Source organism: Lacerta agilis, chromosome 17, assembly GCF_009819535.1.
Source record: "Lacerta agilis isolate rLacAgi1 chromosome 17, rLacAgi1.pri, whole genome shotgun sequence".
Classification (NCBI taxonomy): Eukaryota; Metazoa; Chordata; class Lepidosauria; order Squamata; family Lacertidae; genus Lacerta; species Lacerta agilis.
The window spans coordinates 34,271,910-34,296,209 of record NC_046328.1 but is presented as its reverse complement, the minus strand read 5'-3'; the positions used below and the strand labels follow the sequence as shown (position 1 = coordinate 34,296,209).

The following is a 24,300-nucleotide window of genomic DNA, read 5'->3' as shown; positions in this document are numbered from 1 at the left end:
TAATAGTATTAGTTGAAGACCGCCCATCACCTATACTTAGGGATGATACCTGATCCCGGCCTCTTGATTTCACATTAGATTATGGGTCCATTTACACTACAATAGCAAAATGAAATTAAAGCAGGGCTGGACATAAGGAGAGCTCTGCTGATCAGGCCAAAGGCCCACCTAATTCAGTTTCCTGTGGCCAAGTAGATTCCTCTGTGAAACCCGCAAGCAGGACCTAAGTGAAACAACAACCCTCCTCACTTTTGATTCCAGTAACTGGTATTCAGAGACACACCCTGGTCTCTCTATAAGGCACCATTTCTTCTGTTCATTTGTGATGCCCCGTCAAGAGAAACAAGACCAAAGAGAGAGGATACAATTAAGGGCATGTAAACACGACAATCAATGGAATGCAGGGTTTTCAACAATGTACACTTAGATCCCTAACTGGGCGCAATAGTACAGAAAACACATCTTAGCTATGTTTTTTTCAAAGAATTTAAGGGAAAATAATATTGTCCATCTATTTGATAGGTGTTTGGGATGAAGGCTCTTCTTCATCAGCCAAGCCACAAAGGCCACCTCTTTATTCCAGCTGTCTCTTGTACAATACGCATGGAGGAATTCAGTAAGATGACTGATAGCTTGAAGAGCTGAAGCCATGGTGATATTTGGAAAATCTGGAAGACTTGGCCAAAATGCTCCTTGGAGTTATGGACCGGCTGTACATCTCAGCCCAAGGGCGGGCGGGCCTTCTCAAATCAGGCAGAGGACGTTTCACGGTGGACAGTGAGGTGGTCCTGGTGGCAAGAGCTGTTGAGGTAGCTGGATCACTGTTGCTGCACAGTGCCTGTGGCTCTGGAGCACATGGGGTAATTGTTTCCACTTTGCATGCTTCAGGGAAGACTTGGAGGATTGGTCCAGGAAGCTCAACTTCAATTGGAGGGGGCTGGATGACAATCTTCATCTCTGGTCCTTGGGAGACACATGAAGAAGAAGTACCCAACACCCCACACACTTTAGTGCAGGACAAGGCACGTGCCGTCAGGGTTTTGACTTCCCCTTCTTCGCCACTGGTGATGGCACATCGCTCTTCACCACTGGTGATTGCACCGGCAGTGTCACATGGGTTGTAGACCTCCACTGAGCACTCCTCTGCAGCAATTTCCAAAATTGGGCCAGGGATGGTGACCTCAATCGGTGGTGGATATATCACCACTTTGGAACTAGGACCTTGTGTCACACATGCTGGTGTGCTATTGAGACCGCATGGGACAGAGGTAGAACGAGACATGCGCTGTGGGGTAAGGGAGCAGTCAGAAACTGACGTAGAGCGGGCGAGGGCATGTGGCTGGGAACCACTAGGGACACAGGGGTTTGATGTCTGGATGAGGCATTCATTGGGGTAGCTAGTGAGGACTGCACCTGGGATTGTAATGCAAACAGGAGGTGGCTGTATCACCACTTGCGAGTCAGGGCAGGTGGTCGTACAACACGGGGTGTCTCCACCGGAAACAGCACGCAGACCAGAGGATTTAGTGACAAGTGCTGTGGAAGATCCATCACCGCACAGCTCAGAGCCATTGGTGAGACACGATGTTTGGGTTTCCACCAGGCATTGGTTAGGGGCTGTGGTGAGGCTCAGTCCTGGTAGAGTGAGGACCATCGGTGGTGGATGTATCACCACTTTTGCATCCGGGCACGACGTGACACATGGTGTGGTGACGCACTTCACACCCGAGGTGGACATTCTGTTGGGATGGATTTCAGCCTGGAGGCAGAAAATAGATCAGGGGGACAGAAAACAGATCAGAGTTAGTTTGGTGTTCTGAAGCTATTTTAAAAAGGACATACTTTGATGGAGCCACCATACTTCCATCCTCATAAAAAGTCCACTAGTCTTAGAGAAGTGATTGTAGCTTTTTCTCTCAATTCCCCATATGCTTTTGTACAACCTAAAAGCCCCCAATTTTACCTTGGAATTTCACTCTTGGCCAAGTTCCAAGTCAACAGGAATGGGAAGACCCTCTTCCAACCTCTTCCAGTGTTGTCTGTCTACTTAAAACAGGGTCGGGGAACCATTGGCCCTCCAGATGTTGTTGGAATACAACTCTCATGATCCCTGGTCATCAGCTAAGCTGGTTGCTGGAGCTGATGGGAGTTCAAGAACATCTGGAGGGCACCAGTTTCCCTACTCACTTTCCTATAAGGTTATGAAGTCCAGATTCTAAAATAGCCTACCTACACCTATGGCTACAAAAATAGTCTTACCCCAGCAGATCTTCCTAGACTACAATTCCCATCAACACTTCTGACTATTGGCCAGAATGGCTTCTGGGGCTGCTGGGAGTTGGAGTCCAACAACATCTGGAGAAGGGCCACAGTGTTTCCATCCTTGAATATAAGAATCATCTAGAGAAGTTGTATTGTGAGTTGTGGGGGGGGATGCAAATAGTAAATTAATAAGTAACCTTCCATCTGTGTTCTTCAAAACTCCACACAAAAGGAAGACTCTCCAAATTCATTACAAACTCTTCATGTGCCTGGACAAGACTGGTGGCTGTTCTTGGAATTTTGGGGAGACCAGGGAAGAATCTAGGGAACCAGGCCCCGTGGCTCTCTGACACTCACTTCCCGCTGGAAATGGCAATTGCACTTGCTCACAAATCACCAGCCTGCCTCAGTTGCTCCAAATGAAGCCTTTCCTGCCTGCCTGGGATTCTTTGTGACATTCCTAATGACCTATTTAAATTCCTTCCGCCTTCCGCATGGTTTGCATGGCTGGTTATTATGGTGACTTGCTTACATAAAGCAGCCCATGGCCATTTTGGAAACATCCTTTCCTCTGGGTGCAGGTCACATTCCAAAGGATACACTATCCTCCCTATGTCCCTTTTCCTGCTCACAGTTTCCCCTTCCTTCCTTCCTTCCTTCCTTCCTTCCTTCCTTCCTTCCTTCCTCTGATTCCTTGACTTCTTTGAGAGTCCAATTCAATGAGGAGCATTGTGAATTTGGTACATACCTGCTTCACTCTTGCTCGACACTAAGGAACTCATCACCTATGTGGAGTTACAGGGCTATTTCCCCTGGCTTTATATGTGTTAGGAGAGCTCAGGCACTCCCTGATTATTTCTCTCTCTCTCTCCCTTTCTCAGCATTTCTAATTATGTCTCACCAGCCCAAGCAGCAACTCTTGAAAGGCCCAGATGAGATCAGGGATGCATCATAGAAGTAGATGCAAGGACAGACCGGTTAGGGGAGGAAAGTCATCTACAAGAAGGGTGTTTCTACAATGAGGAAACAAGTCAAAGGGAAAGAAGAAGCATTTGTGGTTTCTAAATTAGAGGCTGGGAAAGGTGTGTCTATATTAAGGGTTGGACTTCAAAAGAAATGATAGGGTGAAATTCCCCAGTCAGGCTTTCAAATGGAAGACTAAATTACCCACCCCCAAAGAAAATAGTTCAGTTCAGCAAACTTCACCAAAGTTTGAGCTAAATCAGCAGTGCCATTGACTGTGCCCTCCACACTCTGCAGGGTCAGTCCTGCAGCGTGCGGCAAGCATTATTGGGGGGGGGGTGCTTGGCAGCTTGCCCCCCTAAACAACAACCCAGGAAAGGGCCATAGCTCAGTAGTAGAGCATGTGTTTTGAATGCAGAAGGTCCTAAGTTCAGTCCCTAGCATCTTCAGATAGGACTGGAAAAGAAGCCTTGTCTGAAATTATGGAGAAACACAACCAGTCACCTTAGAGACAGTACTGACCTAAATGGACCAATGGCCTGATTTGGTATAAAGGAGATTTCTCTATGTTGGGTGAAGAGCTGCTGCCAATCAGTATAGACACCAATGGTTGGGCTCTGCATAAGCTAGCTTAGAATCATAGAATTGTAGAGCTGGAAAAGTTCCCAAGGGTCATCTAGTGCAAATCCTTGCAATGCAGGAATCTCAGCTAAAGCATCCATGACAGGTGGCCACCCAACCTCTGCTTAAAAACCGCCAAGGAAGGAGAGTCCACCACCTCCCGAAGGAGACCATTCCACTGTCGAATGGCTCTTACTGTCAGAAAGTTCTTCCTGAGGTTGAGTCCGAATCTCCCTTCTTGTAAATTGAAACCATTGGTTTGAGCCTTGCCCTCCAGAGCAGAAGACAAGCTTGTCCTCTCTATGTTCCTATTTTCTAAATCAGTCCTTTTTTGGAGGACTGGAATCTTCCTGTTATTTTGAAGGTGAGGGCTGCATAGTTCAGTGGTTCCATCCCCGTCATCTCCAGGTAGGATTCCCTGCCTGAAACCCCGGAGAGCCACTGTCGGTCCTTGCAGACGATGGTGAGCTAGATGCATGAAGGGTCTGACTCCATATAAGGCAGTTCCTAACTTACCTGCTACCCTCAGGTTCTGTGGGGGATGGCATACGATTGCCAATGATGAGGTAGCTATTAGTGCAGCCAACTTCTCTATATGGAATGTTTGTGTGGGGATATTGTAATTTCCCAAATCTTCTGAGTCAGCCTGGCTCCCCTACCTGTGTGGAATGTTCTCCAACGCATAGCTTTTATTTTTAGAATGCCAGTCTATTTAAGATCTATTCATATCTCTTAACATCCTTGTTATTCTTTTCTTTTCTTTTTTTAGTTTGTGCAGAATAATGAAAATCTGGCTGGTTTCAGCTTCCATAGCTGGTCTGTGTCTTGTTAGATTGGATGACGGCATTTTTATGTGTGTCAACATTCAGTTTTGCATCTGAATGCAATAATTCTACTGTTGCAGAGGTGGTTTTTATTCATGCAGTGATTTCATTGAGTTGTTTCATGGCATGCTTTAGTTTTGACTCTTTTCCCAAGCACAACGCCCATAGAACTATTATTATTGTTTAATTAGGGTGCCTCGTAAATTCAAGGAATTCATTCGTTTGCTTATTAACCCAGTTTATGGACTGCTCTTCATTAGACTGTCATCTCAAGGCAGTTTCCAATACAAAGTCTAAAAATGTAAAACAATAAAACACATCAACATAAAATCCAGTATAAATAAACAAAGTTTGATGGGAAAGAAATTGCTTTGCATACAAATGAACCCCAATTTCTATCACTGGCATCTCCAGGGAGGGTTGAAAGAGGCAGAAATCTTGGGAGATCCACTGACAGTCAGTCTAGACCATACTGAACTAGATGGATCAATGGTTTTGACTTGGACTAATGCAGTTTTTCATATTTCTGTTTATGACAGCTCATTATTCAGAATGATGAGGACTAGAATCTTAGAATTATTTTTAAGGGAAGATCCATAGTTGTAGAACATCTGTGTTATATCCAGATAGGTTCCAAGTTCGGTCCGCAGCATCTCCAGGCAGGGCTGGAAGAAAACCCAGTCTGAACTTCTGGAGAGCCACTGACACTCAGTGCAGACAAATCCGCTCCCTTTACCCGGTGGGCAGTGCTGCGGCACAGCATCCGGGACCTCTCAACGACCCAGCTGGAGGACGGAGGGGTGTCGCCCGTGTCATGGGGACTCCCGGCTGCGTCACACCCCCAGCTGTTCAATCGGCATGGCCGGGGGTGTGGCTACAAAGGGCCTTCTCGGTAGAGTCGCCCGCCCTATGAAACACCTTTCCATCAAATGTCAAGGAAATAAACAACTATCTGACTTTTAGAAGACATCTGAAGATATCCGAAGGCAGCCCTGTTTAGGGAATTTTTTTGATTGTTTGATCAAAATGTTTGATTCTATTTGTAATATTCTGTTGGGAGCCGCCCAGAGTGGCTGGGGAAACCCAGCCAGATGGGTGGGGTATAAATAATAATAATAATAATAATAATAATAATAATAATAATAATAATAATAATAATTACAGGCCGTTTAAGCTGCGGCGTGGCTGGGGGGGGCGTCCTCCTTTTGCTGTCCCTCCTCAATAAGGGTATCCTATTAAAGGGATCAAGGGGTGTGGATCCTGTCCCAAGCTTGCACGTGGGCTAGGGTCATGCCACGACCCCGCCGGGGGACCCTAGGGGGCCCCCGATTTGACGTATGTCATAGGGCTCCCCCTACTGGTGGTTTACCCTTAGTGAGACTCCCTCCAGACAGGCAAGAGTCAGGATATAGTCTGGTTTCACCCAATGCCTAAGCCAAACCGCTCAAATCTGTAACCAATAAAGTTGTGGCCTATTTTATCCCATTAACCTAAAATATTCATGTCCGTGTGTTTATTATATAAGGGAACTGCGGGGCCCAGGGCCTTGGCATGCAATATAGAATTACCAGTAAATAGACTAATGGTCTGATTTGGTATATGGCATCTTCCTGTGTTCTGCTTAGCCACCATGAGAACAGGATGCTGAATGGGATTCACCTTTGACCTCTTCTAATGGTCTTAATGAGAAGAAGAACCCTCCAATACATCAGGAGTGACTCACCTTCTGAAAAGGGGATCCCTCCCATGCTGCCTAGAACTTGAAATTGCCTAAATGCCTCACTGTGAAACTGGCACAGAAGTCTCATCAGGAAGAGGTCAAGGAGGAACCAGAGAACCTCCATCCCTCTCCTTCCTTGTTCTAGTTATCTCCTGCTTGAACTAGTGCAATGCGCTCTAGGTGGGGCTACCTTTGAAGGTGACCTCGAAACTACAACTAATCCAGAATGCGGCAGCTAGACTGGTGACTGGGAGCAGCCACCGAGACCACATAACACCGGTCTTGAAAGACCTCTATTGGCTCCCAGTATGTTTCCGAGCACAATTCAAAGTGTTGGTGCTGACCTTTTAACCCCTAAATGGCCTCGGCCCAGTATACCTGAAGGAGCATCTCCACCCCCATCACTCTGGCCGGACACTGAGGTCCAGCACTGAGGGCCTTCTGGTGGTTCCCTCACTGCGAGATGCGAAATTACAGGGAACCAGGCAGAGGGCCTTCTCGGTAGTGGCGCCCGCCCTGTGGAACACCCTCCCACCAGATGTGAAAGGAAAAAACAACAACTACCAGACTTTGAGAAGACATCTGAAGGCAGCCCTGTTTAGGGAAGCTTTTAATATCTGAAGGACTACAGTGGTACCCCGTATTACGCACACGATCCGTTCCGGATCGCGCTATGTAACTCGGGCGTGCTTAACACGAACGCCCCCCCAAAAAACAAAAAACCTGAAAGTTCGTGTGTTTTTGCACTTATGTGCATGCGCAAAGTGTGCAGAATGCTTCTGCGCACCTGCGCATCGCGCATGCTCTGGGGAGGACTTCCGGTTCGCGGAGGTCCGTAAGTTGAACGTATGCAACATGGAGCCTACACAACTCTAGGTATGACTGTATTGTATTTTGATATTTTGTTGGAAGCCGCCCAGAGTGGCTGGGGAAACCCAGCCAGATGGGTGGGGTATAAATTTATTATTATTATTATTCCTGAGCGAGGCCATTGTGATTGAGGGGAACCTACCTAGCAGGCTGCACACCTCGATATATGCCGTGAAATGAGGGCATGGGTAGCAGAGGTGTAGCAATACATAAAGGAGAGAATCTCTGAGTAAGCTCCAAGATGGGCGTAGTCTGCTTATCTGAATCATCCACTGCTGGAGTGAAAGGTGGGAACGGGATGGCCACACACAACTGTGACTGATGCAAGACAGGGGGGAAAAATCAGCGTACCCATTTCACAGAAATAATGCAAATCCTCTCTACGCTATCTATTGCAAAATGCAAATGCTGTGTTGTTGAATCCACCAGGAGTGATGCAAGACCGGGGGGGGGGGGAATCTGCGTACCCATTTCACAGAAATAAGAATGCAAATCCTCTCTACGCTATCTATTGCAAAATGCAAATGCTGTGTTGCTTGAATCCACCAGGAGCTGTGCGTTCAGTTATGGTGGAACCAGTTCTATGGCGCTCCCTCCCTGCTGAGATCAGCAAGCCACCTCCCTGTTGAACTTCCACCACCTTGCGGGAAAAGACTTCTTAAAAATCAGCAGGTGCCTTAAGTCATTTCTGAGTTTATCCCATTGGTATTTCTTTAGCATACCACAGATGACTGCAGTTAAGTAGTGTACAAACGATCAAAATAAATAGATGGATTTGTAAAATAAACTCCTCTGTCGAAAGGGAAGCTACCTTGACAATTCAGAGAGCATTTGAGAGAAATGAGAGTGTGGTGAACAGGGTGTGGGTGGCGTTCCAGAAGCTATCTTAATTGCTAAAGGGCTAGTCTCATCATCTCAAGAACCAGTTTAGGCGGGTTTCCAAAAGCAACGCTTTGACTTCTGAACAAATAAATGAGTTGGTTTGGAGAAGCCTTGGATGAAATGAATACACAGAGCATGGGATTAATCTGTTGTGTTTACTGGGATATGTTTGCCAGAGGGGGGAACTTCAAGTTTCCTTGATGTAAACCAGTTCTTTGCTCATTTTTAATTAAAGTGAAAGCACATCACTCCCATTTAAGATCTCCCTGTAAATTTTAGACTGCTAACAGCAAAACCCATACTATGGTTGACATCAAAGAACTGGGTGCAAGTCAGCGACAGGAAATATGTGACTTTTCAGGAGCTGTTGGGCTGTGTCTCCCAGCATCCCTGACCATTCACAGTGCTACCGGGACTGATGGGATTTGGATACCGGAAAAAATCTAAATAAAAAATTTAAAAATCCTTCCAGTAGCACCTTAGAGACCAACTATGTTCGTTCTTGGTATGAGCTTTTGTGTGCATGCATGCATCTGAAGAAGTGTGCATGCACACGAAAGCTCATACCAAGAACAAACTTAGTTGGTCTCTAAGGTGCCACTGGAAGGAATTTTTCATTTTTCATTTTTATTTAGATTTTTTTTTTACTATGGCAGACCAACACGGCTACCTACCTGTAACTGGGGAAAATCTAGGGGTCCACAGTTTCTCCATTCTTGACCAGAGTCCCCTCAGGATGCCCTTATTACTACTGTATTGCCAGTTTGTGATTATTTGGGTGATTATTCACTTTCGATACTAATTACAACAGCAAGAGTTTAAGGGGTGGGTATATAGCTTTCTTTCCAACTGCTGCACAGCCCATAACTCCTTGCTGATATCCTGTAAGTTTTTGCACCACAGATGCTCCTGTTAACGTTTTGCTCCTCTTTTCTTGAACTATAGCACAAGAGTGCCCCTCCAGATAACGCAGTAGCAATAGAGATACACCACAGAACGGCTCATAAAGCAGGATAATGCCACAGTGTAAGTCACTCTTATTGCATCAATAAGAGAACACAACTACCAAAATAAATAATTACATAAAAACAAAACAAAAACACCAGTCTGAAAGAACACTGTAAACAATTAAAAACATTGGCAGGATTGTAAAAAAAAACAACCAAAAAACACACACACACTTGCAATGAAGCGAGAATTATGGTTACAACTCAGTTTTAAGAAAATGTGGAAGATATGATACGATGCAGTTTGAAAAGAATATTTAGGGAAACCATGGAGGGGTGGAGGGAAGTCTTGGGATTATGATAAGGGCCACTATTTGAACGACAATCATAAACATTTGATCTTTTTTTATCCACTATTGTTTTTAACTGAACATTGTGCATCTTTTGTTGCAATGGCTGCTGGCTATGTGAATAAAGTTTATTATTATTATTATTATTATTATTATTATTATTATTATTATTATTATTATTATTATTATTATTATTATTATCCTACTTGTAAAATGATTATGATGGTAATTGTTAAAAATGAAAGTGAATTAAAAAAATTAAAAAAGAAAAAGAATATATGAATGGCAGGCCATCACAATTTGTATTTTCCAAAGCAGGGTGCGATTTTTAGCCAAATGGGAATCAATGGAGGAATTTGTAGATGTGGTTGTCTTTGTGCCATTAAGAATATCTTGATTATTAGCCATGAAAATCAAACGTGGAAGGAGACAGAAAGAGAGCATAGCAGGATGAGGCCGTCAGGAAGGGAGGTCATGGGAAAGGGTGGTAGCTCAGTGGTAGAGCATCAGCTTCGCAGGCAGACAGCCCCAGGTGAAGCCCTCAGCATTTCCAGGTAGGGCTGGGAAAGGTAGTTGCCAGTCAGTGTAGACCAGGCACCCCCAAACTTGGCCCTCCAGAAGTTTTGGGACTACAATTCCCATCATCCCTCGCCACTGGTCCTGTTACCTAGGGGTGATGGGAGTTGTAGTCCCAAAACATCTGGAGGGCTGAATTTGGGGATGCCTGGTGTAGACAATACTGAGCTAGATCGACCAGTTGTCAAACACAGTAAAAGGCTGCTTCCTACAGTACGTTCCAGTCAAAATACAGAGAGGGGAATGAAGACCACATTGGAATGATGGAAGTGAAATTCAGAATCCACTGGGGGATTCCTTCTCTGAATGACTTATGGGGTTTTCCTGGAATTTCTCCCCCACCCCTGTTTCTCAGCTATACAGGTGAAACTCGAAAAATCAGAATATCATGAAAAAGTCCATTTATGTAAGCAATTGTTTTCATTAGCTGCTGGAGTTTAATATATGAGATAGACTCATGACATGCAAAGCGAGATATGTCAAGCCTTTGCTTGTTATAATTGTGATGATTATGGCGCGCAGCTGATGAAAACCCCAAAGTTGAAATTGTTAAGTTGGGGTTCTCTTCAGCTGTACGCCATAATCATCACAATTATAACAAACAAAGGCTTGGCATATCTCGCTTTGCATGTCATGAGTCTATCTCATATATTAGTTTCACCTTTTAAGTTGAATTACTGAAAGAAATGAACCTTTCCACGGTATTCTGATTTTTCGAGTTTCTCCTGTACTTTTATCACCACCACCAAAAACAACTACAGTGAGAACAATAAGAATAAGAAGGTGTATTAAGAGGAAGAAAAAGTTTGCAAAGATTCATCCTATGGTTTCCCAGAAGCATCACTGAATTGTGACTTTTTTCCGCTGCCAGTTGTAGCGAACACCAACAGACAGTCATGTGCAGCAAAACACATGCATGCCTACTCAGATTTAAACCTTAATGGCTTGGATCCCAAGATGTATTTAGTGAAGGAAGTTCACAGAAGGAAAGCTTCTACTCCCTTGTCCCCTCTGAAGCTACCTGTGACCTGGGGGAGGGGGCCCTCCAGACCATTGTGGAATGAAGAGGGAGGTTCATGAAGGAAGCAAGCAGTGGGAAGCTTCCTTGTCATGACCTTACTCAACTCATTTTAGATTCTAAGCCTGGTTTCAAACAGTCCCTCTTCCCCCAGCAAAACCCAGCAAACCATCCTAGGAGGACCTCTCTGATTCTCTGGAGAAGTTTTTTAGGGGGTGTAGGAGGTAGGATAGGAAAAACAATTTTTCTTCCTTGAGTTTCCTTAAGGTATCTAATCTTAGGATCCACAGAATTGTAGAGTTGGAAGGGATCCAAAGAGTTATCTTGTCCAATCCTGTGGAATCTAGTAATATCCAGTAGTTATGAGTGCTATGTCCTTCCTTAAACAATTAAACAAGTCATGGATAAAAAGGCAGCTGTCAATAGTCCAGATTTTGACTGATGTGAAAGGACGTAAAAGGGGCAAACAAGTTGACTATCAACTGAAGCATTACAAAGAAGAAGTGTGCTTACACAAGAATAGAGGAAGCTGCCTTATATTGAGTTAGATCACTGGTCCATCTACCTCAATACTGTCTACAATGAGTAGCACTTGCCTTCCAGGATTTTAGGCAGGGGTCCCTCCAATCCTTACCTAAAAATGCCAGCGATTTGACCTTGGGCGTTCTGCTTGCACAACAGGTGCTCTATCTGAGCCATTCAAGACACTTGAAGAAGCATTCTTGTTTTAATCCAGGGTGCTCCCATTTCAGTCAACTGGACTTCTCACAAAGTTAGCAGGTCCTAAATGGGCTCCTTGTTGTTTGGGGGCAATTCAGAACGGAAACAGTCACAGAAGCATCATAAGCAAGCTCATGTCAAATCAGGCTTACCTGGTTCCCTCCGCGGCTGGATTCAAATAAGCTCTTTTTAAGAGCCATGGCAAGCTTTTATAAAGATTCTCAGACAGCCTTAAGGGGATGAGACAGCCTTTGAACGCAAAGGTCTTAATTATATCCCGGCCAAAATTTGCTCCACGCCGCTCAATTTGCTCTAATTGTCGGGAAACCTGCTTGTGATCTTCTGCTTTTTTATTTTTTGGACGAGACGTGATGTTTGTCTTACACAGGTGGCTGTTTTATAGTCAGGAACAATTGAGAACACATTGCTTCATGGGCTTTATTATTAGCCTAACCTCAAAGCCAACTCTCTGACCGCAGTGCATTGGCCCCTCGTGTTCTTTATGGGAATCATTTGGGAGAAGTCAATTGCATAGGCTTTTCTTTTGCCTAACTCAGAAGATACCCCTGAGCGAAAATGATTTGCAGAAACTCCCTGACCCAGCCCCATTTATTTATTTTTCAACCACATCTGAGAGATTATTCAAATGACACTCCATTTCCCCCCTACATCAAGCTTCATGCGGTCTCTGAATGTTCCACCATATGTGAAGAAGAAGAAGAAGAAGAAGAAGAAGAAGAAGAAGAAGAGGAGGAGGAGGAGGAGGAGGAAGAAGAAGAAGAAGAAGAAGAAGAAGAAGAAGAAGAAGAAGAAGAAGAAGAAGTAGTGTTTGGATTTGATATCCCGCTTTATCACTACTCGAAGGAGTCTCAAAGTGGCTAACATTCTCCTTTCCCTTCCTCCCCCACAACAAACACTCTGTGAGGTGAGTGGGGCTGAGAGACTTCAAAGAAGCGTGACTAGCCCAAGGTCACCCAGCAGCTGCATGTGGAGGAGCGGAGACGCGAACCCGGTTTCCCAGATTATGAGTCTACCGCTCTTAACCACTACATCGCATGTGACTTCAGGACACATTCTGAAGTCTTAAAAGAAGGGTGGGCAACTTGTGGCTCTTGGTTGATGTTCAAGAGGTCTGGGCAAGAGATCAGATCAGGCCTCTCACAGGAGTAATCTTGTCCCTCCTCTGGTGGTCCGCTGGGCAGGGAGATAGATAAGAAAGCGTGTTGGGGGAGGGGGGAAGAAGATAAATAGAGAAGCAGAAACCTTTGGGGAGCATGTAGAGAGGGATGGGTGAGGAGCCATTGCAAGTGTCAGCACAGGAACTGTTGGGATGAAAGGCCATTCCTCAACCTGTTCCTTTAATTGCCTCCTCTAATTTATTCTGTCCCACGTTCCACACTGCCTGAATCCTAACCAAACCGCAAAGATTTTCTAATCAGCAGGTTGCTACAGGATTGGGTTGCTTCTGTTCTTTTGCATATCCCTACCACCAGCAGAAACAGAAGAACATTGGAAGAACCTGCTGAATCAGGCCAAAGATCCATCATAGTCCAGTGTTCTGTTCTAACAGTGGCCCAACTGATCCTATGGTAAACCCACATGCAGCACATTGGTGTTTCCCCAGTGTGTGAATGCAGAAGCTCTCATACCAAGATGAAGGTCTACCGGGCTTGTGTGTTGAGCACGCTGTTTTATGGAAGTGAGTCATGGGCAACTGACACCCGCCAGGAGTGATACCTCACTGCCTTTCATATATACAGCATCAGGAAGATTTGGGGCATCACATGACAGCACAGAGTCTCAAACAAAGATGTGCTCTTCCAAGCCCACATGCCCAGCATGTTTACACTGCAGTCTCAGAGACATCCGTGCTGACTTGGTCATGTGCATAGAATGGAAGATGGCAGGATACCCAAGGATGTGCTTTACAGGGTGAAGGCTTCAGGGACTAGGCAGGCCAACTCTGCATTGCAAACATGGCTGTCTTACCCATAGATGCAGGGGTGTGGGGCACCCGGGTGCCGGGCTCTCAGAGGCGCCAGGCCAAGAGTCCGGGGCCCAAGAGTTGAGTCTGGGGAAGAGCCCGCCCATTGGTCAGAGTGCCACAGTGGGCTGTTCTGCTGCAGGCGGCTCTGCACTGCGAGTTTGGGAGTGACCGAGCCAGCGAGATGCTGAGGTGGCTGGCTGTCTCCACCCTCCTGCACGCCTGGGACTGGGCAACCGAGGGGAGGAGCACTGGGTGGATCTTTTCACCCCGGCACCTCATATGCTCAAGACAGCCCCCAGCCTAGACAACTGCAATGCCTAGAGACAAACAGTCAGTTCTTGTATCCACAGTAATAACCAGAGAAGAAATGATCACTGGGAGAAGCATGGGGCAACTGCACAAGAGAAACCAGATGCCTTCTTCTACCCCAGCTGTAACAAAATATACAGGTGAAACTTGAAAAATTAGAATATCGTGGAAAGGTTCATTCCTTTCAATAATTCAACCTAAAAGGTGAAATTAATATATGAGATAGACTCATGACATGCAAAGCGAGATATGTCAAGCTTTTATTTGTTATAATTGTGATGATTATGGGGTACAGCTGATGAGAACCCCAAATTAACAATTTCAACATTGGGGTTTTCATCAGCTGTACGCCATAATCATCACAATTATAACAAGCAAAGGCTTGACATATCTCGCTTTGCATGTCATGAGTCTATCTCATATATTAAAGTCCAGTAGCTAATGAAAACAATTTCTTGCATAAATGGACTTTTCCACGTTATTCTAATTTTTTGAGTTTCACCTTTATCTATCCCATATTGGTCTCTACGGCCACAGCAGGCGCTGTAACTCTGCAACAGTTTGACTTTACCTCTAATGGCACGCTCTTCCATTGTCTCTCAGACAGATGCCAACAAAATAAGCCAGGGGTTGCCAACCTGGTCCCTACCGCCCACTAGTGGGCATTTCAGGATTCTAGGTGGGCAGTAGGGGGTTCTGCGGCACAAGCTGAATCCTCCTTCCATTGAGCACTGGTGGGCGGTAAGGAAATTTCACCATCAAGAAAGATGCATTAGTGGGCGGCAGGCATAAAAAGGTTGACTACCCCTGAAATAAGCAAAAGCAAAGAATAAATAAATGACAAGAGAAAGAAACCAATATAAACCAAGGCACCTCTGCTTCTGAAGATGGAATGGTTGAGTGTCTAAATCCAAATTATAGGAAATAAAATTCCACCGTATTTCATAAAAGCACTCTGGATATTCTGAACTTCCTGGAAACACACAGTTTATATGAATACTACCCACCCACACAGCAGAAGCCAAAGAATATAAGTTCTTGTGCGAAACAGCCAATTGCATTTTCTTTCCAGGTTTTCTACGGCTGGGAAATTGAAATTCTAGTTGCAGCTAACATCCTGGTCAAAATCCCTTAAGAGTGACAAACATTCATGTTGCCTGTCCACATTTGTAAAAATGGCCTTTTAGTGTTGTAATCTGTCCTGGGATCTTGGGTGAAGGGTAGGAAATAAATAAATAAATAAATAAATAAATAAATAGTAAGTAGGTGACAATTCAACTCAAGGTGCTCATATAGAGTGTTATTTAGAGTGACTGTTACAGCATCCCTCTGATGCAAAGTCATCTGGCCTTAGAATAAAAAATGTATAGCTTATGAAGCAATATCCTGCAATCAAATGTTGTTGATCTTATATCCCCCTAAAAGAAACTATGAATAACTTTGCAAGTACTTAGCAGGCCCAATTCCTGCTGTTGTCTTTGATCTTTTGTTGTTCAGTCGTGTCCGACTCTTCGTGACCCCGTGGACCAGAGCACGCCAGGCACGCCTGTCCTTCACTGCCTCCCGCAGTTTGGCCAAACTCATGCTAGTTGCTTCGAGAACACTGTCCAACCATCTCATCCTCTGTCGTCCCCTTCTCCTATAAAGCTTTAAATGGCTCAGGGCCGCACTACCTCATGGACCTTCTCTCTCCATATGAACCTATGCAGACCCTGAGATCGTCCTCTGAGGCCCTCCTTCGTGTGCCTCCTCCATGAGAGGTCTGGAGGGTGGCAACACGAGAACGGGGCCTTCTCTGCAGTGGCTCCTCTTTTGTGGAATGCTCTCCCTGGGGAGGTTCAGCTGGCGCCTTCATCTTTAGATGCCGGGCAGAAACATTCCTCTTCAGCTAGGCCTTTGACTGATTGGCTGGTTGACACCCAATGCCCTTTGAAGTGTGTCATGGAAGGGGGGATTATTGCTTTCTTGTTATTGTTGTTTCTGCATCCAACCAGGCTGTGTGTGACGTATAATAAATGTAATAAATAAATAATAATAAATAATGAATTTGAATTTGAATACACGATTCACTATATCAAAAGTATTGGAAACTGCCATTCTAATGGAATGATCCGCCCTGGACAAAATACTATAGAAAGAGAATCTTGATGCAATGATGCAAATGATCAGAACCAGGTGGCTTTTGTTGTGGGGGGTGGGGTTGGCCAACGATATTTCATTGATGCAGATCTGCACCAATGCCCTGCACGTTAGGGATAAAAAAAAAAAAAATGGCACACCAAACTATTTTCATATCTGCCACTTTGCTTTTATCCCCTCCCTGCAAAAAGTGGTTGCTCAACGCACACAATTTCACAGGCAAGTCAGTAAGCATTGCACAAAGAAGCGATCTTGATGCAACGGTGTGTACGCAGTCACATCAAAAGCAATTGTTTTGCTGTAGTGCTTTTTATCAATGAACACATCTGCATTGGCAATATAGAGGGGGCAGGAAGACCAAACAGACAAAAGAGAGAGGTGAAACCTGTAGGTTTAAATTTACAGAGAAAGGATCACACCAGTTGTGGATGGTGTTACGGTGCTCCTTCCTTGTGGTGGTGAGGAGGGCTGTCATTCCACCCCCCTTGTTGCCTAAGAATTGTCATAGGACTGGTGCAGACAAAGGAATCTGTGGCTTCAGATATACATACTTTTTATGCAATCTTGCTGAGCAGACTCATTTTCGCAAGCAATTGTTTTCAATTGAATGCCCCCTTTCCTGTTATTTTCACAAACATATGACTATTGTTTTATTAAATTTATATACCTCTTTTCCTCTAAGGAGCTCAATGTGGTCACAGCGCTCTCTTCCTCCCCATTTTTATCCTCAAAACAATTCTGGGAGGTAGGTTAGGTCGAAAGACTGGCCCAAAGTTACTCAGAGAATTTCACGGCAGAGCAGGGATTTGAAACTTGGTATCTCCCATTTCTTAGTCCAACACTCTAAACGCTATACCACAGGCACACTACTTCCTCCTCTAACATGCAACTTTTTGTACTAATTACTGGGTTGGAGAATGGCGCGGGGGGGGGTATTCGGAAAGGTGGAAATCTCACAGCACAGCTGCATCTGAAGAAGCGTCAACTAGGTAAAGGTAAAGGGTCCCCTGACCAATCGGTCCAGTCGTATCCGACTCTGGGGTTGCGGTGCTCATCTCGCTCTATAGGCCGAGGGAGCCGGTGTTTGTCCGCAGACAGCTTCCGGGTCATGTGGCCAGCATGACAAAGCCGCTTCTGGAGAACCAGAGCAGCGCATGGAAATGTCATTTACCTTCCCGCCGGAGCAGTCCCTATTTATCTACTTGCACTTTGACATGCTTTCGAACTACTAGGTGGGCAGGAGCTGGGACTGAGCAACGGGATCTCACCCCGTGGCAGGGATTCGAACCGCCGACCTTCTGATCAGCAAGCCCTAGACTCTGTGGTTTAACCCACAGCGCCACCTGGATCCCATGAACTAGGTAGGTTCATATTAAAAATGAATGTCTCTCCAGTAACTATGGCAAACCAAGATATGAGACATCAGGTCTATTAGAAGGATACAAGCCCATTAAAGCTCTGCATTGCACACTACAAACTCCCACATACCGTATGTTCTATTTCATTTAGCTGCTGGAGGGTGGAGTGTAATTTAGGATGTGTAGCAAGAATACTCGCTAAAATGTGTGAGCTGTACTCACACATAATAGCCCATGGTAATTATGGCCCGCTTCCACGTACACTCACCAAAGCAGCCCCTCTCCCTACTACACCTTCAGTATAATGTGCGGTATGATCCAAGCCATGGGCTTCCCTCCAGCCATTGAAGAGAAGGTAATGCAAATGGCCACAACAGGTTCAGTTGCATTAGGCATGGTTGGCGTGAATAACATAAGAATCAGGCCAATGGCAACCTGTTCTCATAGAAGTCAACCAGATGCCTATGGAAAGCCGCTGGGCAGAACCTGAGTGCAACTCACCATTCCCGGTAACTGGAATTCTGCCTCTGACGGTAGTGTTTATGCTGCCCCACCACTGCTACAAGCAGCTAAATGCATGAGCTGGCAGATTGGAGCAAATGAGCTTGTTGTTGTTGTTCAGTCGTTCAGTCGTGTCCGACTCTTCGTGACCCCATGGACCAGAGTACGCCAGGCACGCCTATCCTTCACTGCCTCTCGCAGTTTGGCCAACTCATGTTAGTAGCTTCAAGAACACTGTCCAACCATCTCATCCTCTGTCGTCCCCTTCTCCTTGTGCCCTCCATCTTTCCCAACATCAGGGTCTTTTCTAGGGAGTCTTCTCTTCTCATGAGGTGGCCAAAGTACTGGAGCCTCAACTTCAGGATCTGTCCTTCTAGTGAGTACTCAGGGCTGATTTCTTTGAGAATGGATAGGTTTGATCTTCTTGCAGTCCACGGGACTCTCAAGAGTCTCCTCCAGCACCATAATTCAAAAGCATCAATTCTACGGCGATCAGCCTTCTTTATGGTCCAGCTCTCACTTCCGTACATTACTACTGGGAAAACCATAGCTTTAACTATACGGACCTTTGTCGGCAAGGTGATGTCTTTGCTTTTTAAGATGCTGTCTAGGTTTGTCATTGCTTTTCTCCCAAGAAGCAGGCGTCTTCTGATTTCGTGACTGCTGTCACCATCTGCAGTGATCATGGAACCCAAGAAAGTGAAATCTCTCACTGCCTCCATTTCTTCCCCTTCTATTTGCCAGGAGGTGATGGGACCAGTAGCAAATGAGCTACCTTCTACCAAATCAAACAATTAGTTCACCAAGCTCAGTGCTGTCTGCACCAGGGATGGTGAGCCTGGGGCCCTCCAGATGTTGTTGGAGGACGACTCCACTCATCCCTGACCATTAGTCATGTTGGCTGTGTTTGATGGGAGATGGAGAGTCCAAATATATTGTTGAACTCCAACTCCTTTCATCCAAGTCCAATGGCTCTATTGTCTGGGGCTGGTGAGAGTTGGAGTCCAACAATATCTGAAGGACCACAGCTTGCCTGTCTACACGGGGTCTCCAGATTTCCAGACAGTGGCCAGTCTTTTCCAATCCTATCTAGATACCTTAGAGATTTGCACCTTCAACATGTACAGCATGTGCTCAGTCACTGAGCTATGGTTTCCAAAAGTATCAAGATGACAGTAAGTCAGGACATATGCCTTCGGAGTAGAATATTGCCCTTCATTCGAGGATTATACCTGTGGTAGTCTATGGAGTATAGTGGTTAGAGAGCCTGATGAGCAGTGGTGAGTCTGGGTTCAAATCCCACTTAGCTGTGAAGCTACAGTAGCTGGGTGTGACCTGGGGCCAGCCACTATTCTACCTAACCTAGGACTGCCATGAGGATAAAATTGTGGTGATGGGGAGACTGTGAACCTGGTATTTCTTGAGCTCCTTGTGGAAAGACTAGGATAAAAATGTCATTAATTATAATTATTTAAACTCCACCCTGACTTTCATGCAGAATCATCTTGCTTTATTTTTCTGATGAATCACCCGACTTCAGTCTTTGTGGAAGAAAGAAGATGAGAACTTGCTGTCTAGTATATTATTACCACATCTGGGCCAAGAGCAAAAAAGTGAGTTGAAGTTAATGATTTAGGGAGACGTACCTATTATTCAAGGGCTGGGAGACAACAGGTCTCCAAGGCACATGGTGACTGAGGCACCTGTCTAGGGGGAAGCCAATTATGGGAGGCAGGAAAGAACAAATTATTTCTGCAGGTGCACTTCTGTTCCATCATTGAATTGTAGATTTGGAAGGGACCCCAAAGATCATCTAGTTCAGGCTTCCTCAACCTCGGACCCTCCAGATGTTTTTTGGCCTACAACTCCCATGATCCCTAGCTAGCAGGACCAGTGGTCAGGAATGCTGGGAATTGTAGTCTCAAAACATCTGGAGGGCCGAGGTTGAGGGAGCCTGATCTAGTTCAACCCACTGCAATGCAGGGATTTCAACTAAGCTATCCATGGCAGATGGCTGTCCAGCCTCTGCTTAAAAACCTCCTAAGAAGGAGAGTTCACAACCTCCCAAGGGAGTCTGTTCCACTATCAAACAGCTCTTACCATCAGAAAGTTCTTCCTGATGTTTAGTCAGAATCTCCTGTCTTGTAAACTGAGGCCCTTGTTGCTGGTCCTAACTTCTGGAACAGGAGAAAACAAGCTTCCTCCATCTTCCACGGGACATCCCTTTAGATATTTGAAGATGGGTATCATATCTCCTCTCGGTCTCCTCTTACCCATGCTAAACATACCCAGCTCCCTCAAGTGTTAGAACATGGTGCTAATAACACCAAGGCTGCGGGTTTGATCCCCGTACGGGACAGCTGCATATTCTGCATTGCAAGAGGTTTGGACTAGATGATCCTCAGTGTCCCTTCTAGCTCTAGAATTCTATTATTCTAACTGTTCCTCACAAGGCTTGGTTTCCAGACCATTGATAATTTTACTAGCCCTCCTCTGCAAACTTCTCAATAGCCTTCTTAAATTGTAGTGCCCAGAACTGGAGACAGTACTCCAGGCGTGGTCTGACCAAGGCAGAATAGAGTGGTGCTATTACTTTCCTTGATCTGGACACTAGACTTCTGTTGATGAAGCCTAGAATAGCATTAGCCTTTTTGCTGCTGTATCACACTGTTGACTCTTGTGAAGCCTGTGGTATGCTATCTTATATTTGTCCCCTATCTTATATTTGTGCTGCTGGTTATTAATTAATTAATTTGCCTATTGCCCTTCATCCGAATATTCTAGGGTGGTTTGCAACAGAAAGCGCAAAACGAGAATACAAAATTCATAATAAAACGAAAACAAATAAATAACCCCCCCTCCCCATAGATACTTTTAAAAGCCATAGAATTTTAATCAGCCAAATGCCTTGTTAGAGAGAAACAAAATAAAAAATTCTTTCCAGTAGCACCTTAGAGACCAACTAAGTTTGTTCTTGGTATGAGAAATGTGCATGCACACGAAAGCTCATACCAAGAACAAACACAGTTGGTCTCTAAGGTGCTACTGAAAATAATTTTCTATTTTGTTTCGACTATGGCAGACCAACATGGCTACCCACCTGTAACTTGTTAGAAACATTTTTGCTTCTCGCCTAATGATATGTAATGAAGGTGCCAGGCAAGCCTTCCTGGGGAGAGCATTCCACAAGCAATGAGCCACTGGAGAAAAGGCCCTTCAGACCTCTCCTGGAGGAGTCACATGAAGAAGCGCCTCAGGGGGTGGCTATTCCTGCCTAAGTGCAGAACCTTACATTTGCCCCTATTGAAATTCAATGTGTTAGTTTGGACTCGGTTCCCCAATCTGTTAAAGTCATCTTCGATCCCAATTCTGTCTTCTGTAGAATTAGCCACCTCTCTCAATTTTGGTGCCATCTGAAAATTGGACGAACACTCCTTCAATTCCCTCAGCCAAGTCATGTTATAAGGATGTTGCACAACAATAGAGCCAGAAGAGAATCCTGTGGCACCCAACTCGACACTTTTTTCCCCAGGGTGCTGAGAAACCATTAGTAAGCATTCTTTGGGTTGGGTCAGTCAACCATCACAGTTATGCTTCGTTATTGGTTGTGGGTGAATTCCATGGAGCTTTGGTGACATTTTGATCACATCCTCACTGTACATTTAATGCACCCGATGAAGATCTGGGAATAGCTGGACTGCACTATTTGTTCCCCACAAAACAAATAAGAACAAAATTTGTTCCTTCCCCCTCTCCCCCTATTATGTTATTTAATGGACGAGAACAGCAACAAAACCTGTTCCACTTGGAGGATCTAAAAGGAATTTGGCTTGGCCTGGAACTGACCAGATGCCGGAATCCTTGGACAGTTACAACCAGGGTGCCTTTGAGTTTTAGTATGGTAGGCTTGGATGAGGAAAATCAAGACCAGGGTATCAGAAAAATGCTTCACAGGGAGGATGCCATAGTTCAGAGGCAGAAATCCCCATTTCTCCCTCACTTATTCTCCAAGGAACTCAAGGTGGTGTATATGGTTCTCCTCATCCTCATTTAATCCCTACAACTGCCCTGTGAGTTGGTTAGGAAGTTATTGGCCCTTGTTTTAGCAGACAAATTTGCATAATTCTGCTACACAACCACATGTATGAATTCCATTACCACTCGTAGAAATCAAAAATAGTTTTACAAAAGTAGGTACAAGGAAAAGGTCATCTCTCCTAAGCCCAACCAACCAGGCAACGGGAATTGAAAAGTGGGAGGAGCATCTCTAGATGGAAGCTCCCATTAAATGCTTCACTTTTCTCCACCCTCTATGCTTGAGTGACCATAATGATCAGCTGGATAGCTCAGCTGGTTAGAGAGTGGTGCTGATAATCCCATGGTTGCAGGTTTGATCCCCGTATGGGGCAGCTGCATATTCCTACATTGCGGGGGGTTGGACTGGGCCCTTTCCAACTCCACAATTCTAATATTCCAATCCTAGCTGGAAAGTGGCATTTCCTCTGCCCACTGCATAATACTCTTTCTCCTTGGGACCTTGACACACAATAAACCCCTTCCTGTTGTCTTTGCCAGCTTCTCTGGACACCCAAGCACAACTCATACCCCAACTCCTCTGAAAAATGCTAGGTCCCAGATTTAGAGGCATGCCCACCTAGTTTCATCCCTTGAACCAAAGATTTCTGCCCCCCCTTCATAAGTTGTCATGCCCAAAGGCCCCTGTCCATAGCCTCCCACTCACTAAGAATATGACAGAGCTTTCTGTGCCAAGCAGAGAACCCTCCCTCTTCCACCAGGAAATGGAGGAATCGCCCCAGAAACTCACTGAAAGATCCCAGGGCCTCTGGGGTAAGCTTTCATCCCCTCTTTCACTGAGTTAAAAGGATCTCGGATAAATAGGGTAGGACATACCTCAGCCTGAGTGCTTCCTCCGTCAGTCTGTAGACTTGAGAAACCAGGTACCTGACTCGGCAAATAAAATTCTTTTTCTTCCGTAGAATCTCCCTTCTCAATAACTTGTGTTCCCCTGCTGTAATCTTCCTCCCACGCCCGATAAGCCATTTGACATGCTCTCGGCGCATTTGATGCCATGCCCATTATCTCTCAGCCTCCAGCAAATCTGCTTGGAAACGAAAGCTGTTGCTGATGTTTGGGCGATAATGACAGGCAGGCTCCTTATGAAAGAAAGGAATAGAAGTGTTTCATCTCTTTGCTTGCTCTGCTGTGCATGGGAACAGTGCCCTCTCTAGGGGGTGAGAGAAGACGACAGCGTGACACCAACAGCAGAACCTGCCTGATCTGTAATGCAGGCAGTGATTCTGGGAAGATTTTTTAGCAAATGAGTCAGTTGCTGGCTCTGCGCACCTTCTTCCACTGGCATACCACAAAGAAGAAAGGTCAGACCACAAGTAGGGAATAAGTGAATTTGTTGTGGTCAGTGACTCCTGTGCTGTCACCCAAAAAATGCATTGCAGGTAGATAGATATCAGTAGCAGGTGGCTAAAAACAGACAAACAACAACAGCAGCAACAACAAAACCATACCGATTGAATTCCTCACAGTCATAGGGCTCTTCCAGGTGACCTATCATAGCATCACAGAACTTTAGAGTTGGAAGGGACCCTAACAGTCATCTAGTCCAACCCCCATGGAATTCATAAATCACAGCCTGTTTATTGATCACTAGCAGAAAGTAACCAGTGTTGCTCAGCAATTCCAAACAGCAACAGCAACAACAACAACAACAACAACAACAACAACAACAACAACTGAGATTTATAAATGAATAATGGGATTTGTTGTTTGCAAGGGCTACACATCCCCCTATCATGACCCAAGCTGACTCGGGGAACATCCAACCAGGATCTAGCCCCAAATCAATTTGAGGGACATGGCTGATATTCTTGCATGGAATTGGCAGGGAAGAACTGTCTGCTGGTATACAAACCCAGATTTCATCACTTTTCTCCCACGATTTTCCAAACTAAGTGGCCTGCAAATGGATTTGTTTTCTCTGGAATCAAGTAACCCAGAAGCGAGCATCAAAGATGCATTGCATTCCATTAGTTTTCCAGTAGGGGCTTTTGCACCACAAAAAACTCACATATAAAGTGGAGATGAACAATTAGGGAAACATTGGGGAAATGGGATAAACTACCATGTGAATGCATGGTACGTGGGTGGCGCTGTGGTCTAAACCACTGAGCTTCTTGGGCTTGCTGATCAGAAGGTTGGCGGTTCGAATCCCCATGAT

The 24,300-nt window shown here is 45.1% G+C and overlaps 1 protein-coding gene across 2 annotated transcripts; it reads right to left on the bottom strand.

The window, feature by feature from the left end:
• Positions 1-458: 458 nt before the first annotated feature.
• On the bottom strand, positions 459-23,148 carry LOC117039245. 2 transcript variants are annotated; one of them, XM_033136335.1, is made up of 2 exons: positions 22,959-23,148; positions 459-1,759 (listed from the first exon to the last, which is right to left on the bottom strand). In XM_033136335.1, exons 1-2 carry the CDS (start codon positions 23,142-23,144, stop codon positions 614-616), a joined length of 1,332 nt encoding a protein of 443 aa, XP_032992226.1. In that variant the 5' UTR covers positions 23,145-23,148; the 3' UTR covers positions 459-613. The 2 variants fall into 2 exon arrangements, with proteins under 2 accessions (XP_032992226.1, XP_032992227.1); XM_033136336.1 differs by lacking the exon at positions 22,959-23,148 and adding an exon at positions 3,011-3,119.
• Between the last annotated feature and the right edge of the window lie 1,152 nt (positions 23,149-24,300).

Bases quoted from the DNA above. Each gene is read 5' to 3' on its own strand.
- LOC117039245 (XM_033136335.1), bottom strand. From the start codon at position 23,144: ATGGGCATGGCATCAAATGCGCCGAGAGCATGTCAAATGGCTTATCGG. The intron at 1,760-22,958 runs GTATGTCCTACC...TTCTGCCTCCAG, and splicing joins GAGGAAGCACTCAGGCTGAG to GCTGAAATCCATCCCAACAG.